The sequence below is a fragment of the Xyrauchen texanus genome, chromosome 24 (assembly GCF_025860055.1).
Source record: "Xyrauchen texanus isolate HMW12.3.18 chromosome 24, RBS_HiC_50CHRs, whole genome shotgun sequence".
Classification (NCBI taxonomy): Eukaryota; Metazoa; Chordata; class Actinopteri; order Cypriniformes; family Catostomidae; genus Xyrauchen; species Xyrauchen texanus.
The window spans coordinates 35,863,489-35,877,954 of record NC_068299.1 but is presented as its reverse complement, the minus strand read 5'-3'; the positions used below and the strand labels follow the sequence as shown (position 1 = coordinate 35,877,954).

The 14,466-nt window shown below is 35.5% G+C and overlaps 1 protein-coding gene across 1 annotated transcript in view; it reads left to right on the top strand.

Moving 5' to 3' along the window:
- The window catches only part of LOC127617782 (ribosomal protein S6 kinase alpha-2-like), a 52,302-nt gene that overhangs the window by 19,549 nt on the left and 18,287 nt on the right, over positions 1-14,466 (top strand). Inside the window, exons 6-13 of the mRNA XM_052089854.1 lie at positions 3,037-3,143; positions 6,115-6,152; positions 6,243-6,385; positions 9,492-9,562; positions 10,005-10,093; positions 12,712-12,776; positions 12,855-12,957; positions 13,960-14,090. Of these exons, the coding sequence (XP_051945814.1) occupies positions 3,037-3,143; positions 6,115-6,152; positions 6,243-6,385; positions 9,492-9,562; positions 10,005-10,093; positions 12,712-12,776; positions 12,855-12,957; positions 13,960-14,090 (747 nt within the window). The remainder of the gene's footprint in view (positions 1-3,036; positions 3,144-6,114; positions 6,153-6,242; positions 6,386-9,491; positions 9,563-10,004; positions 10,094-12,711; positions 12,777-12,854; positions 12,958-13,959; positions 14,091-14,466) is intronic.

Sequence of the window (14,466 nt, the reverse complement as noted above, 5' to 3'; positions counted from 1 at the left end):
CACCAACATCAATTACAAGACTTTTTACATCTTCACGTCAACACACTTACTAACATTTATCACACTTCCTGTAGCACTTGCCATAGATGTGACTGTCTTGTCAGGCACTTCTCACGCACCTTACAGTCTAGCTGATCCCACAAAAGCTCAATGGGGTTAAGATCCATAACACTCTTTTCCAATTATCTGTTGTCCAATGTCTGTTTCTTTGCCCACTCTAAACTTTTCTTTTTGTTTTTCTGTTTCAAAAGTGGCTATTTCTTTACAATTCTTCCCATAAGTCCTGCACCCCTGAGTCTTCTCTTTACTGTTGTACATGAAACTGGTGTTGAGCGGGTAGAATTCAATGAAGCTGTCAGCTGAGGACATGTGAGGCGTCTATTTCTCAAAGTAGAGACTCTGATGTACTTATCCTCTTGTTTAGTTGTACATCTGATCTTCCACATCTCTTTCTGTCCTTGTTAGAGCCAGTTGTCCTTTGTTTTTGTAGACTGTAGTGTACTACTTTGACTTAAATCTTCAGTTTTTTGGAAATTTCAAGCATTTTATATCCTTCGTTCCTCAAAACAATGATTGATGAGTTTCTAGAGAAAGCTGTTTATTTTTTTTCCATTTTTGACCTAATATTGACCTTAAGACATGCCAGTGTATTGCATACTGTAGCAACTCAAAAACAAACACAAAGACAATGTTAAGCTTCATTTAATGAACCAAATCGCTTTCAGCTGTGTTTGATATAATGGCAAGTGATTTTGTAGTACCTAATTAGTATTTTAGCATGATTATTCAAGGATAAGGTGTTGGAGTGATGGCTGCTGGAAATGGGGCCTGTCTAGATTTGATCATAAATAGCTTTTTTCAAATAGTGATGGTGCTGTTTTTTACATCAGTAATGTCCTGACTATACTTTGTGATCAGTTGAATGCCACTTTGGTGAATTAAAGTACCAATTTCCTTCCGAAACAGCAAAATCTGTACATTATTCCAAACTTTTGGCAACATCTGATATCATTCTTAGTAACCAGACTTTAATGGCAATTCAACACCACTATCTAGCATTATGGATTCTGTTAAGTTCATGTATACACACATAATTCCTGAGGGACTCTTCCACTCTTGTAATGATGCTTGTGTTTTAAATCACTGCCTGTGTTTCAGAAACTCAAGGGAGATCCACCCATTTATCTGCAGCTGACTTTTCTTTAAGACATTGATTAATGTGACTCATTGACCATTCTCGTTGGCCCATATCACTCTTCCTCAGTCACATTATTCAGTCTTTACTGGCATTGCTTAGAGATGGATGTGTTTATTTATTACTTGTGAACCATTGTGGTAACATTGTACCTCATACAAACCTTTGCATTAAAGCAATGTTATATAAAACTAGAATTGAATTGTTGGAATCACTTTTTTCACCCTTGGCTCTTTCAATTATTAAATGTAGATACATACAAGGGAACGAAATTTCGTGCCTCACAGGACCACGCTGCTACATATATAAACATATTACACAAAGACCTATCTAAATTATTGTCATGATTCACTGTTGTGTTTATCCTTTGTCTTCTTATTTCCCTGGAATACACTTCCTAAAATGCACTGCCCTCATCTCTGTCAGCTGTTTCCAATTGTTCTCACCTGTGTGCCATTCCCTCGTTAGTCCTTGTGTATATAAGGCCCTGATTTCTGTTCAGCCTTTGTCAATTGTTGTGTTTTCTCCAGTTCCTGTACCAGTTATCATCTTGTTTGTTTTGTTTCCTAGTTCCGAGTCTTGCCTTGTTACTGTGTTCCCCCTGTTTTGTGTTTTATAAAAAATCTTTCCATTAAACTTAGCTGCATTTAGATCCGGCTCTCTTGACTTCCTCCAAATGTTACACTTATATATTTTACATATACTTTTAACATATACTTTACAGACAATTAACAGAAAATTAACACACATAATGCAACAGTACAGAAAAACAGTGCAAAGAAAACTTTCAGGGCTAATGATTGGTCTCATTCTCATTCAGTCCATTCTGATCCTGTTTTTGTAGCACCACATTGAAAAAAGATACCATGACCGTGCCAACGAGACCAAATTTGTATGGAAAGGCACGATTTAGCAAAGGCAACCGTCTGAGCCCATGGTGCAAAAGCGCATAAAGTTTGAAACCGACCATAGGACCAACAAGTCATATATGTCATTCGATTGCTGATTCAGTTGCAATTTCATGCATTTATCCACTATTTTCTACTGTACAAAACGTAGATGTAGAGATGTAGAGAGGAGTAAAGTTATCAAGTTAAATATGTCACAAATTCATTCAAGCTCTTGAATTGGTCATCAAGAGTTATTGCACCCTCAAAACCCTGTTTATCAAGTTAAAGACAATGGAACGGTTAATGAAACAGAATCATTACATTCCTCACAATAGTACATAAAGACCAACCCTGATTGCACTGTACAAAAAAGACCAACTTCTGCAAATTACCCTCTTATTGTAGACACTAATTCAGTTTCTCAGTAAAAGCATGTGAATTAAGGAAGAAGCTAGGACACTTCCACCAAGCGATTTGCACTCTTGATTTAATTGAGCTTATCTGCGCAGGATCACACTTGTGAATTAAGGTGTAAATTAATTACCGCTGATGCTCAAATCTCTCATCAGGCTGCAGCAGATGCTGCTCTGCTTCCTGGAACTTGTTACACCGATCAACTCTCCTCAATATGGCACTGTCGATCCCCTGAGCAATTTTTGTACCATATAAAAATGCTTTTTATATCAGCAGCCCAACAGTTTAATACAAGACCTGCCACTGGTCAGCTTTTGCATTAAAGGAATATTCTTGGTTATTTCAGCCGGCATCCATTGTAAATTACTGTAAATATGTTTCTCATATGTTTTTCATCACTATTGTGCCCATGAGAAAGACACTCAACCTCAGATTTCTGCAAGCTTACTGTCTCTGTTATAAATGGACTGTATGTTGCCTTGGGTCAAAGCGTCAGCTAAATAAAAAATAAGCTATTTATGATATGTTTATCTCTAGGTGATGTTTACTGAGGAGGATGTGAAGTTTTATTTGGCTGAGCTGGCCTTGGCCTTGGATCATCTTCACAGTCTGGGCATCATCTACAGAGATCTCAAACCAGAGAAGTGAGTAACACCCAACAGACCAGTCAATAACAGCCATCAAATTTCCCTTTAAAACTGAGCTGATGTTGCTCATGCAAAGACAGAAAAAAAATCTTAGGCAAACTCAATAATGTGTTGTAAAACGATTTATTGAAGAGCCAAACGAATGGACAGAGAATCAACTGCAGTCTATCTGCATATCTATTGATTTTCAGTATGGATCTGAAATCTGAATTTGTGAGATAAGTATAGCATCCAAGAACTGTATGGAGATTCCAAGTTCATTAAGGCACCAAATGGAATTGCAAATATATGAAAGACATGTATTTCTGTCTATAAGATCACAAGATGTCTCGCCATGACACAAATAATCAAGTTATCTCAAGAAAACAAGACAGAACAATTACAGTAATGTTCTACCTTTAGATACTTATCAATACAATGTTAAATAATCATCCTGTAATAGTTAGCATATATATGTACAAAAAACTATATGTTGATGATTCTTCACTTTCCTGCCATGTTTAGATTTTTTTTTTTTATTTTAGCTTTATTGTTTTCTGTCCATTTGTTTATTTTTGCAGACTTTTTTAAGAGTGTTGAACATTTATGTTTTCCAGATTAATTTTTTTGTGTTTTTTGTGTTTTTTGGCTTGTCCCATACCCAGTCTTTTTAATTCTAGAATAAATTCCACTCTATATAATTTTTTTAAAGTGTCAAAATTAAGAAAATTATATAAAGTTTTTGATAAGAACTGAAAAAGAAAAAAACACATTTCTATCGATTTTTCTCAAGAAAACAAGAAAAAAATATTACAATAATGTTCGATCTATAAATACTTCTCAATACAATATTAAATGTCACAGTTAGCCTATATATTGGCAAACAATTTAGACAGTGTATATATATATACATATATATGGATGATTCTTCACTTTTCTGATTTTATATAATAAATCTATGTATTTATAAAAATTAAGAAGAGTATATGCACTTTTTCATAGGAACTTAAAAATATTAATAATATTTTATAATATTTATAATATTATTATGATAATAATATTTCAGTCTCATTTGATGTTTGCGTACAATTTGCATTTTATAATAAATAATCATAAAAACCAAGGTCATGATTAGATTCTAGAACAAGTAATACCCGTTTTAAATAAATAAAAAATATATATTACAAGTATATTTCAAGATTACAAGTAGTTTCAAAGTAATTTAGGAATCACCCAAATATATATTTGAGGAGTTACATATATATATGCTGGCAAGGACGAAGACGATGATGTAGTGAAGAACCCAAGTGCAGTTTATTTAAATAAACATGAAACCAAAAACCCTAACAATAAATGAGAACTAAACCTAAACATGAACTTTACTTGAACTAGTCTAGACTTTGCTTTGCATGGAATGAACAAAAACAACAAAGTTACACTTACAAACATCAACACTAGACAAAGGAAATGGTAAACACAAGGGCTTAAATACATGACATGGGGGACATAAATCAATGATCAAACAGAACACCAAACAAGATAACAAGACAATGAAATAATAAACCAATGAAAACAAGACACATGAACATGGAGGGAAAACAGGACATCACATGACTAGGGAATCACATGACATGAAACAGGAACTAAACTTATCAAAACATGAACAAAAACACATCTAAAAATGACATATATCCCTCAAAGATATTATCTGTTAAATAGCGATAGATTTTGCTCAGCAAAAACATTGTTTCAACAGAGCTTCAACATTGTTACACTGCAAGCAACTAACGCACCTTAGATAGTGACCTTATGCCTGTAAAGCCACCAGAATGCCCTTGTGTTGTTAACCTGAGTAGAACCATGATTGGACGAGATGTTCAGGAAAGCTTAAATCTTGTATTTTCAAGCATTTTATAATCCACGTCTGGATTAGAGCTGAGGGAACTCGGTGAAACTCTTATGTAATTACAGCCATAATTCAGAGGATCAAACTGGGTGATGCAACGACACAGAGAACTCCCCGTGCTGTTCTTGTATCTTTGGTGCTGTTACAACAACTGTTTTGTGTCCCTATGCTGTTTTCACAGTGATTGTCAAAGCCTTTACCTATGTTATGAACAACTACCATGTCTGTAAGGTCATAGTTCACCCAAAAAATACATAAAAAAAATATAATTTTCCCAACATCGTGTCATTCCAAACCCGTCAAAATACTGAAGTATTTTGTTTCTGTGCAAAAATTATTCTTCTTAATCAGTATTTTTGTCTTGTTTTCCATTAAAATTTCAAATAAAAATAAAATATCTGCTCTTCAGGCCTCTAATGTTCATTTCTCCAGGAAATGAACTACCGTGATATGTACAACAAGGCACAAGCTCCATTGCAGGTTCAGTCGCTATGAACTGTCATTGTGTGGAAAATGGCTGCGTGAGGATTTGTTGTATATGCTCCTTTTAAATACCACAGAAAAAATAACAACATACAGGTTTGGAACGACATAAGGGTAAATAAATGATGACAAAAGGCTTAGTTTTGTGTGAAATCTTTTACTAATACAATCATACCTATTGCTCCCACTTATCGCAATGCCCCTCAGCTTGTGCCTTTCTACATCTATTCAAACTATACTTCAAAACCAGGTGCACCCGTACACTGAATGGCTCTTTTGAGGGATTCATTGCAGGAAATAATGAAAGGGACACACTGTACAGTACAAGAGAGAAACATATTCCTTGTGACTCTTGTCTCAGAATCAGGTATCGGCAGAGCTCTCTATATCTCTTAAGAATGCGCTGTTTTGAGACTTGCCAGAGATGATTAATGACGGATAGGCAAAGGCAACCCTAAGGACACTGCACAAGTGCGTTCATAAAGAAAATATATCCCCAATCTTGTCAGCCCTAAATACCTATATAGCTGTAGCTGCTCTATATGATGTAAAATAGAAATGAAATGTATTCTTTAATTCACTGTTGTTTTGTCTTTCCAGCATTCTCCTTGATGAAGAAGGCCATATAAAGATCACAGGTGAGCAAAATGTTGATAAGGTCCAAATCTGTAGATTTGTCAATGACTTAATGCTGTATTTATGGTTTAATATCTTCTGTGCTCTCTCAGATTTTGGCCTGAGCAAAGAGGCGATCGATCATGACAAACGAGCGTACTCGTTCTGCGGGACCATCGAGTATATGGCCCCAGAGGTGGTTAATAGAGGGGGTCACACTCAAAGTGCTGACTGGTGGTCTTTTGGTGTGTTAATGGTAAGTGTCCTTGCAGATTGTGGAAGATCAAGTCAGCTACATGAGCACTACAGTGTTTTAGTGTTATAAGCTCGTAGGGTTAGCCAGGGGCTGAAGAATAATGTGGTCATAGCTACATTTTTAGCTCAACTTTACATTATAAAGGTTTATGAAGGGGTTAATTAATTACTAATAAGTTGTTTTAAATCTCATATGTTATAAATGCTTAATAAATAATGTTATTCATACTTATATTAATCAAAATGTATGATTTATGTCACAATGCAGCAAAAATGGACTATTGTAGTGAGATTAAAATTAGGAATTATATCATTTTGCTAGAGTCCGCTTTGAATTGACATGTCTTGACTCACTTTTTCACATTGATGTCAAAAGAATAGTACTTCTCCGAACAGTGTCTCAACTTAACTAGTCCTAGTTACCAAAATCCTCTGCAAACACACTTTTCAGCTCTTCCTGCTCATTCACAGCATACAGGATATCATGTAATAAACCCTGATGACCATTAAACCATACTGGACTTTATGTACAAAGGTGACATTTGTTTCCTTAATAAATGCTTCATATATGTCCACTTTACATTAAGGTTAATTTTCATGGGTTACTAATGTTAAATATGTGTTATTAAGCATTTATAACATGTGAGATAAAATAGCTCACTCTTTGTTAGCCATGTCATGAATGTCACCTTTTTATGCATGTTGTTATAACTGCAAATCAATGCTAATTATAATGCATTTGTAAATGACATATTAGTCGTTATTGAACCACTATATAAACCCTTTACAAACTGAACTTTAATTTTAAGTTCTACTATTAATTTAGTTTTAGTGTGTGACACAGTATATTACAACATTTTTAACCATCACAACCCACTTTCATTAAACATGAAAATGGCACTAAATAGCAATAACACTAGATGGTCTTCAGAAATGTAGCTTTTTAAACATCAGTTTATGCAGTAACTTTGGCAGCCCTAAAATCCTAAAACTGAACTGAAATTAACAGTCACAGAGTGAAAACTGATGAAAATAAACTAAATTGAAAAGGCAAATTGAAAATAACATAGACTAAATTAAAAAATGTTATATATAATAGCCCTGCTTCCTTCTTGTTAAGGTATAGTAAAAATTCCTGATGCTCAACTGGTAGAGCATGGCGCTCACAACACCAAGATCATGGGTTCAATTCCCAGGGAATTGACACTATAAAAGTAAATAAAATGTTTACCCCGAATGCACAGTATGACGTGTCTGCCAAATGCATAAATGTAAATGTAATTACGCATAGCACATTTGTGTCTCTCATATACTTTCACTCATATAAAGAAATGCTTGGTTTTCTTAAAGAGACAGTACCGGGTTTTAGCACTTGTTCAACAACTCAATGTAAATTTCTATGAATAGTACAAATTATGCTATTAAACAATAAACATGTAACACAATATAATATATGCAATATAGTATCATATTTATTGATGAAATACATTTATTTGTTCAGTTTTAAATAGTAAAAATGTGACAAATTATGAAAAACGATTTAAATCTAATTGGTCAAATGTATATTTTCATAATGTACATAGTTAGAAGATCCCCTGTGTAATTCACAGAAGTAGCTGAGAGAGAATGTCTTCATATGTAAGCAAAAGGGACATTAAAACTGAAATAACATATTAACCCATATGAATCGGAATCGAATTAGGAACTCTGTATCAATACCAGCCCTAGGCCCTACTTTAGTTAATTATTTTCCTGTAGTGGAGTTAGTAAGGATTCATACAAGAAGAAATGTCTCTTTTGTCTCCCACTCACCAAGGACATTTTCAAAAAATCACCATCAAATCTGTTTTTCATTCCTGCTATGTTACTTTTAATTTTTTAATACTTACGTACAATTTAATGTGGTACTTTTTTACTTTCACTCATGTATGTTTCTGGCTAGATACTTTGAATTTTAATTGAGTCAAATTTTTACTCAGTGTCCATACTTTCAATTAAGTATAATTTACGAGTACTTTTTACACCCTTGATGATGGCATTGCCATTTTCTTTCCTTGTCCGTCATCTTCCCAATGTTAGACTCTTCAAACAGCTTTATGGTCTAAAGTTGGAGATATCAAGTATCCCACATCCGACTTTGAATGGAACACATCAGAGTTGCCTATTTTTGCAGAAACACTTGGCAATAGTTCTAAAAGTTATTAATTGATAGGATGCTTCCTTACAATATGGCATAACAGTGGATCATCTTGTTGCTGCACTTTGGTAAAGATTTTTCCATTTATTCTAAAAAAAGATGCCTGAAAGATTCTTTTAATTGCCTTGAGCTGTTTCTGGTAATTACATCTAGATGAGGGTTTGTCCTCTAAGGATTCTCATTCCCTCTGCAGCAATTTACTCTGTTGAAGCATCTGTTGAAGCAAATTAACTTTAGAAGGAGGTGCTTCATTAGAAGTATCAAGACCTCGGCCAGAAACAAGATGACTAATGTGGAACAGATAATAGGTGTTGTAAAATTGCAGAAGTTCACTCATTTTGGCCAGCCTGGTCTCATGAAGTTTAGGTCAACATGACAACATTTTTGCAATTCAAAATAAACGTGCTGTATAAAACTTTTGGTTGCAGTTTTCCAGTGAAATGTCCAGCTGGGGGCGCCAAAAGCGAGTAAAAACATTTCGGATTCAGACGAGGTTTTAAAGTGAATTTTAGATGAATGTTTTTAAACTTTAACTTTTGACTGTACCTAACCAATAGTGTTTTCAAATATAAATGAGACTTTAAAAAAAGACATCCTTACCTAATCAATGCCTAAACCTGAGCAATAGGGTTTTAAAATGCATGCGCTAAAATTAGCTTAAAAAGCTAATTTTCTGAAGCAACCACCTCATTTCGTGGCACTTCTATGAGTCTGTAATGTCACATGTCAGGTTGAGTTCATGGTTGGTGAATAACCCAGCCTTAAAATTATTCTCTCACAGGGAAAATGGTTACATAAGAATGAGCACACTGAGAAGAGGCAGATTTAGTTTCAGCGTGTAATGTTACTGTGAAATGGTGCTGAATATACACTTCTTATTGTATTGTCCTGTTTCTGTTACTGTCCCCAGTTTGAAATGCTGACTGGATCCCTGCCATTTCAAGGCAAAGACCGCAAAGAGACCATGGCATTTATTCTCAAGTAAGATTTACTGTTGTATTTGTGCATTGTCTGACAGGCTAGGTTATTGAACAGAGATAGTTCACCCAAAACTGAACATTCTGCCATCATTTACTAACCCTCATGTTGTTTCAAAACTGTATGTGTTTCATTTAATCCATGGAACACAAAGTTTGGAACTGATGTCATGGACTGACAGCTTCAGTCACCATTCACTTTCACTGTGTGGAAAAAAAAAGACGCAATGAAAGTGAGTGGTGACTGAAACTGTCGTACGGGTGAGGGCGAGTAATGACAGAATAGTCATTTTGGATGAACTATCCCTTTAAAGATTTGCGATTCTAAAGGTCTCCTCACAAATGGGTCTGTCAAAATGATTTGTGATGTTTATGGCTTTGCATCACAGTCTCAATTGATTTCAGAATCAAATAACAAAGTGAACTATTTATTTTCTATTTCACAGGGCAAAACTGGGCATGCCACAGTTCCTAAGCACAGAAGTCCAGAGTTTATTGCGGGCTCTATTTAAAAGAAACCCTTCCAATAGATTAGGTAGGTCACCATATGACACCAATGATGCTTTCACCCAACAAGTATATGATATTCGCCTGCCCTCCATTGCTGCCCAAAAGACTAACTGAAAGAGCTCGTTCATCCATAGATGAAAATTCTGTCATTTTTTATTCATTAACCCTTGGGTCATTCCAGATTTTTTAAAGAATGTATTGGTCACCCTTTTCCATATTTTGTAAGTGAAAGGGGACTAAGTCTATCAAGCTTCAAAGTGACAAAAAAATTAGAAAGAAAGAAATACAAATAAAAAATTACAATTGTAGGTAACCTAAAAAATCTGCCTTTATGTGGTAATATTGAAATGAACTGGTTTTATTTAATTAAGAAAAACAATATAATCTGACTAAATTTACATGACAAATTAGGTTAATCCAACCAAAGTAATTATAATTCAGTCAGCTGAACCCCTAAATTATTTACTTGAAGTATCTTTTAACATATTATTAATTTTACAACTTTGCTCTTCATTTAATTATTCATGTTGCATTTGAATGAATCTTCATTGCATTAATTGTTTTTTTCATATAATAAATATACATTCTGTTTTATTAAATTTCCAAACGGAGGTTGAGCTACAAGCGATCTTCTGTCACTGACGTACTCAGTTGTAAAATATCTGTCATGATCTATTTTTTTCATCATGTTTGTTTTCATTTCCCTGCTAATTCTATAAATACATGCAGATGTACCATTTATATTTTCGGGCCCCCTGACTTTGCACTCTGGGCCCCCATCTCATCGCAACCTGAACGTATATGATCATCAATAAAAGACACTAAAAACAAATTTAAGTTTGAAAAGTTCATTCAAATAACTTAATGCATTTAATAGAAATAACTATACAATAAATGAACATATATGAGCATGTCATTTTAGTGAGTTGGGTCTGCATTTCTAATGGAAATATTGGATTTTTACGTTTTAAATGATGATTTTAGACAAGGTAAACAAAAGCAGATTCCCCCTACAATTAGAGAGCCCAGTCCAACATTCATATAGGTCCAGACTTGATTTGAAAGTCCTTGATTTTACTTTTAACCACAGATTTGACCATGGATGGCTCATCATTTTTGATGCAATTATGATGCATTCAATGCAATTATGGTTTCTATAAAACAAACTATTTTTTGTTAAGAAAAAAAAACTGTAGCCGAAACATTTTAAATCTGCAATTATAGTAAAACTAACTGCTTCACTTTTTATAGTTTTAATATGAATCAATAACATATCTTTCGAATCATATCTGTTACTACAGTAATGGCACACACTATGATTTCTCGTCTTTTCCTCATCAGTAATGTTTAAAATGTCAGGTCTGTCTGGCCTTATAAGATGTTTGACATTTTGACTAGTGCTTTAAAGTAGAAATGTATCATTTTAATTCAGGTTTGTGGTCTGTACCATGCTGTTTATTGCACAGCATGAATTAGTCGAGCCTGGTTTTTGTCTCATCCAGAGCGAATCGCACCGTGACTATACAAATGGGAAGCTCATTTAGCGCTGAAAATGTTCTTTTGGGATAAACAATGCACGGCCATAAGAATCGACCTGCTTAAAACAACAATAATGCTAAAATGAACGTATCTTCCTCTCAAAAAGATATCGTATGGCTTCAGAAGACTTGGAATATATAGCACACATATCATATGGATCGTTTTATGATAATTTCAAAGTGGATTTCTTAAGTTGGACAGATTTTTTTCATTTTTGGGTCAACTATTACTTTAAATCAGGCTTAGGTGGTTCTCTAGTCTTAGCTGGTTTATGCTGGTCTACTAGACTGACCAAGCTGGTTCTCAGCTGCTTTAGCTAATTGGCCATCTAGTCACCTAAAACCCTCTAAAACCATAAAATTAGACCAGCCTGAGCAGTGGAAACCAAACTCATGGACAGCTAACACCAGCAAACCACATTAGGCTGATTTAAGCTGTTTCTTTGAGCAGGGATAGAAAAAGAAATGTATCACATGTTGTTCTTGGTCACAATGTTGCATCTTTTAAAGCATTGTTATTTTGACAGCAGTGGTAGGGCAGATTTTCATTTCAAGTCAGATTAGATGATTTCCTGAGCTAATGACTGCAGTCAGATCCAGACACTGCTACTGAATGTTTGTCAAATCTGAGGTTGAATTTAACTGGGTGAATCACTTTATCCATAATTTATAAGGCTGAGAGAAATGCAACCGACACCTTGTGTTGACTGCGGCTTAATGTCTCAGATTAGCTGTGCATCCCCACTCAAATCCCAACTCACTCAAGTATGACCGTGTACACACTGAAAGCTAAAGTGAAAGATAACTATGTATAAGACATGTGGTTGTGGTCAGGCAATGTAGAGCAACAGTAGGGTTCCAGAAATAAAAAGCTCATTCGTGTTCATATTTAGAAGGTTAGCTATGGCAAGAAAGGGCAAAGAATATTCGAGGAGGTGCTTTCAGCACTTGCCTGACTCAATGACAGAATATGTTTCAAGGCAATCTCATCCTTCAAATAGGTGACAGATGGATTTTATGAGACATTTGGTTTATGAAGCATAGAATGACAAAATATTTCCATACATCATGTTATCTGATTGGTTTTCCTCTGCTTGTTCGGCAGGCGCAGGACCTGATGGAGTGGAAGAAATCAAACGGCATATTTTTTTTGCAACAACAGACTGGAATGTGAGTTCCAAACACCCTCAACATAAGTGTGTGTCTTTAATAGTGTAAATTATAACCTATGGTCTTATCTGTTCACAGAAGTTATATAGACGTGAAATCAAGCCTCCGTTTAAACCAGCAGTGGGCCGACCAGAGGACACCTTCCATTTTGATCCAGAGTTCACATCCCGCACACCAAGAGGTGCCAGATTCTGAATTTCTGTTGATTTGCGCATTGTGACTGTAAAACTTCACGGCATTGGGAAGATCCTTTGTCAACTGCTACTTTGTCAACTTAGGCCATTGGTCATGCTAATGTTGTTGTGTCAGACTAGTCTATGATATCTATAGAGGAACAGTTTGTACTTTTTTTTTTTTTGGTGAAATCAACCTACGAATGGCTTACTTATAGTTGTCACTTCATATTAAGTTTGAATAGGGAAAAAATGCATATTTCAAGTTTAGGTTAGAAGCTTAACAACTTCAACTATTAGTTACTCTGCAAGAGTGAAACCATATGGTATTTTATTTGATGAATGCTTTAAAGAATCATTCAAAGTTTGGAATAGATCATTATCATATTCTCAAACAATGAGAGGTAATGTGTGAGACAGAGAGTCTTACATCACAGCCTGTGCCCAACAAGTGTGGGGAGAGTGCAAAAACTAATTGGAGTGAGTTGCCATTGCAATACCTGTTTACCAGGAGGCCTTGGGCATCGCCACAGTCAGTTCCAATGCTCAGAGGGGATCAATTGTGAGTTTCAATTCAAAGAGAGACTTTGTCCTTGTTTCTAAGACTTTCTAAGTGTGTGTGTGTGTGTGTGTGTGTGTGTGTGTGAGCGTGTATTTATCACTTTGTGGGGACCAAATGTCCCCATAAGGATAGTAAAACCCGAAATTTTTGACCTTGTGGGGACATTTTGTCGGTCCCCATGAGGAAAACAGCTTATAAATCATACTAAATTATGTTTTTTGAAAATGTAAAAATGCAGAAAGTTTTCTGTGAGGGTTAGGTTTAGGGGTAGGGTTAGGTTTAGGGGATAGAATATAAAGTTTGTACAGTATAAAAACCATTATGTCTATGGAAAGTCCCCATAAAACATGGAAACACAACATGTGTGTGTGTGTGTGTGTGTGTGTGTGTGTGTGTGTGTGTGTGTGTGTGTGTGTGTGTGTGTTTGTGTTTGTGTTTGTGTCTGCAGATTCACCCTGTGTTCCGACCAGTGCAAACGCCCACCAGCTCTTCCGTGGCTTCAGCTTTGTGGCCTCTAACCTGGGTCAAGAACCACCATTGGCCGAGACCAAGCTAAACTCTGTGAACCCTATTGTACAGGTGAGAAGGACTGGTCCATTCCTGTTCATGCCACAGACATGAATAATACCTCAGTCTCAATATATTAGACATATTAAGCCCTTTGCAAGGTATTATTCATAATTGCTTATTGGTAAGAAACCACCTAGCAACTACACACTGCACCATAGCAACCACATATCAAAGTCCTGGTTACCACCCATAACACTAAGCATCCACATGGCAAAGTCCTTGCCACACCTCACAACAATCTAGCAACCATGCAGCAACCATGAAAAAAAACACTTGCAACCACATAGCAATGACCTGGTAACCATCCACAACACCCTTGCATCCACATTGCAAAGTCCTGGCAACCACCCATAACTACCTAGCAACCAAAAAGCAATGCCCTGGC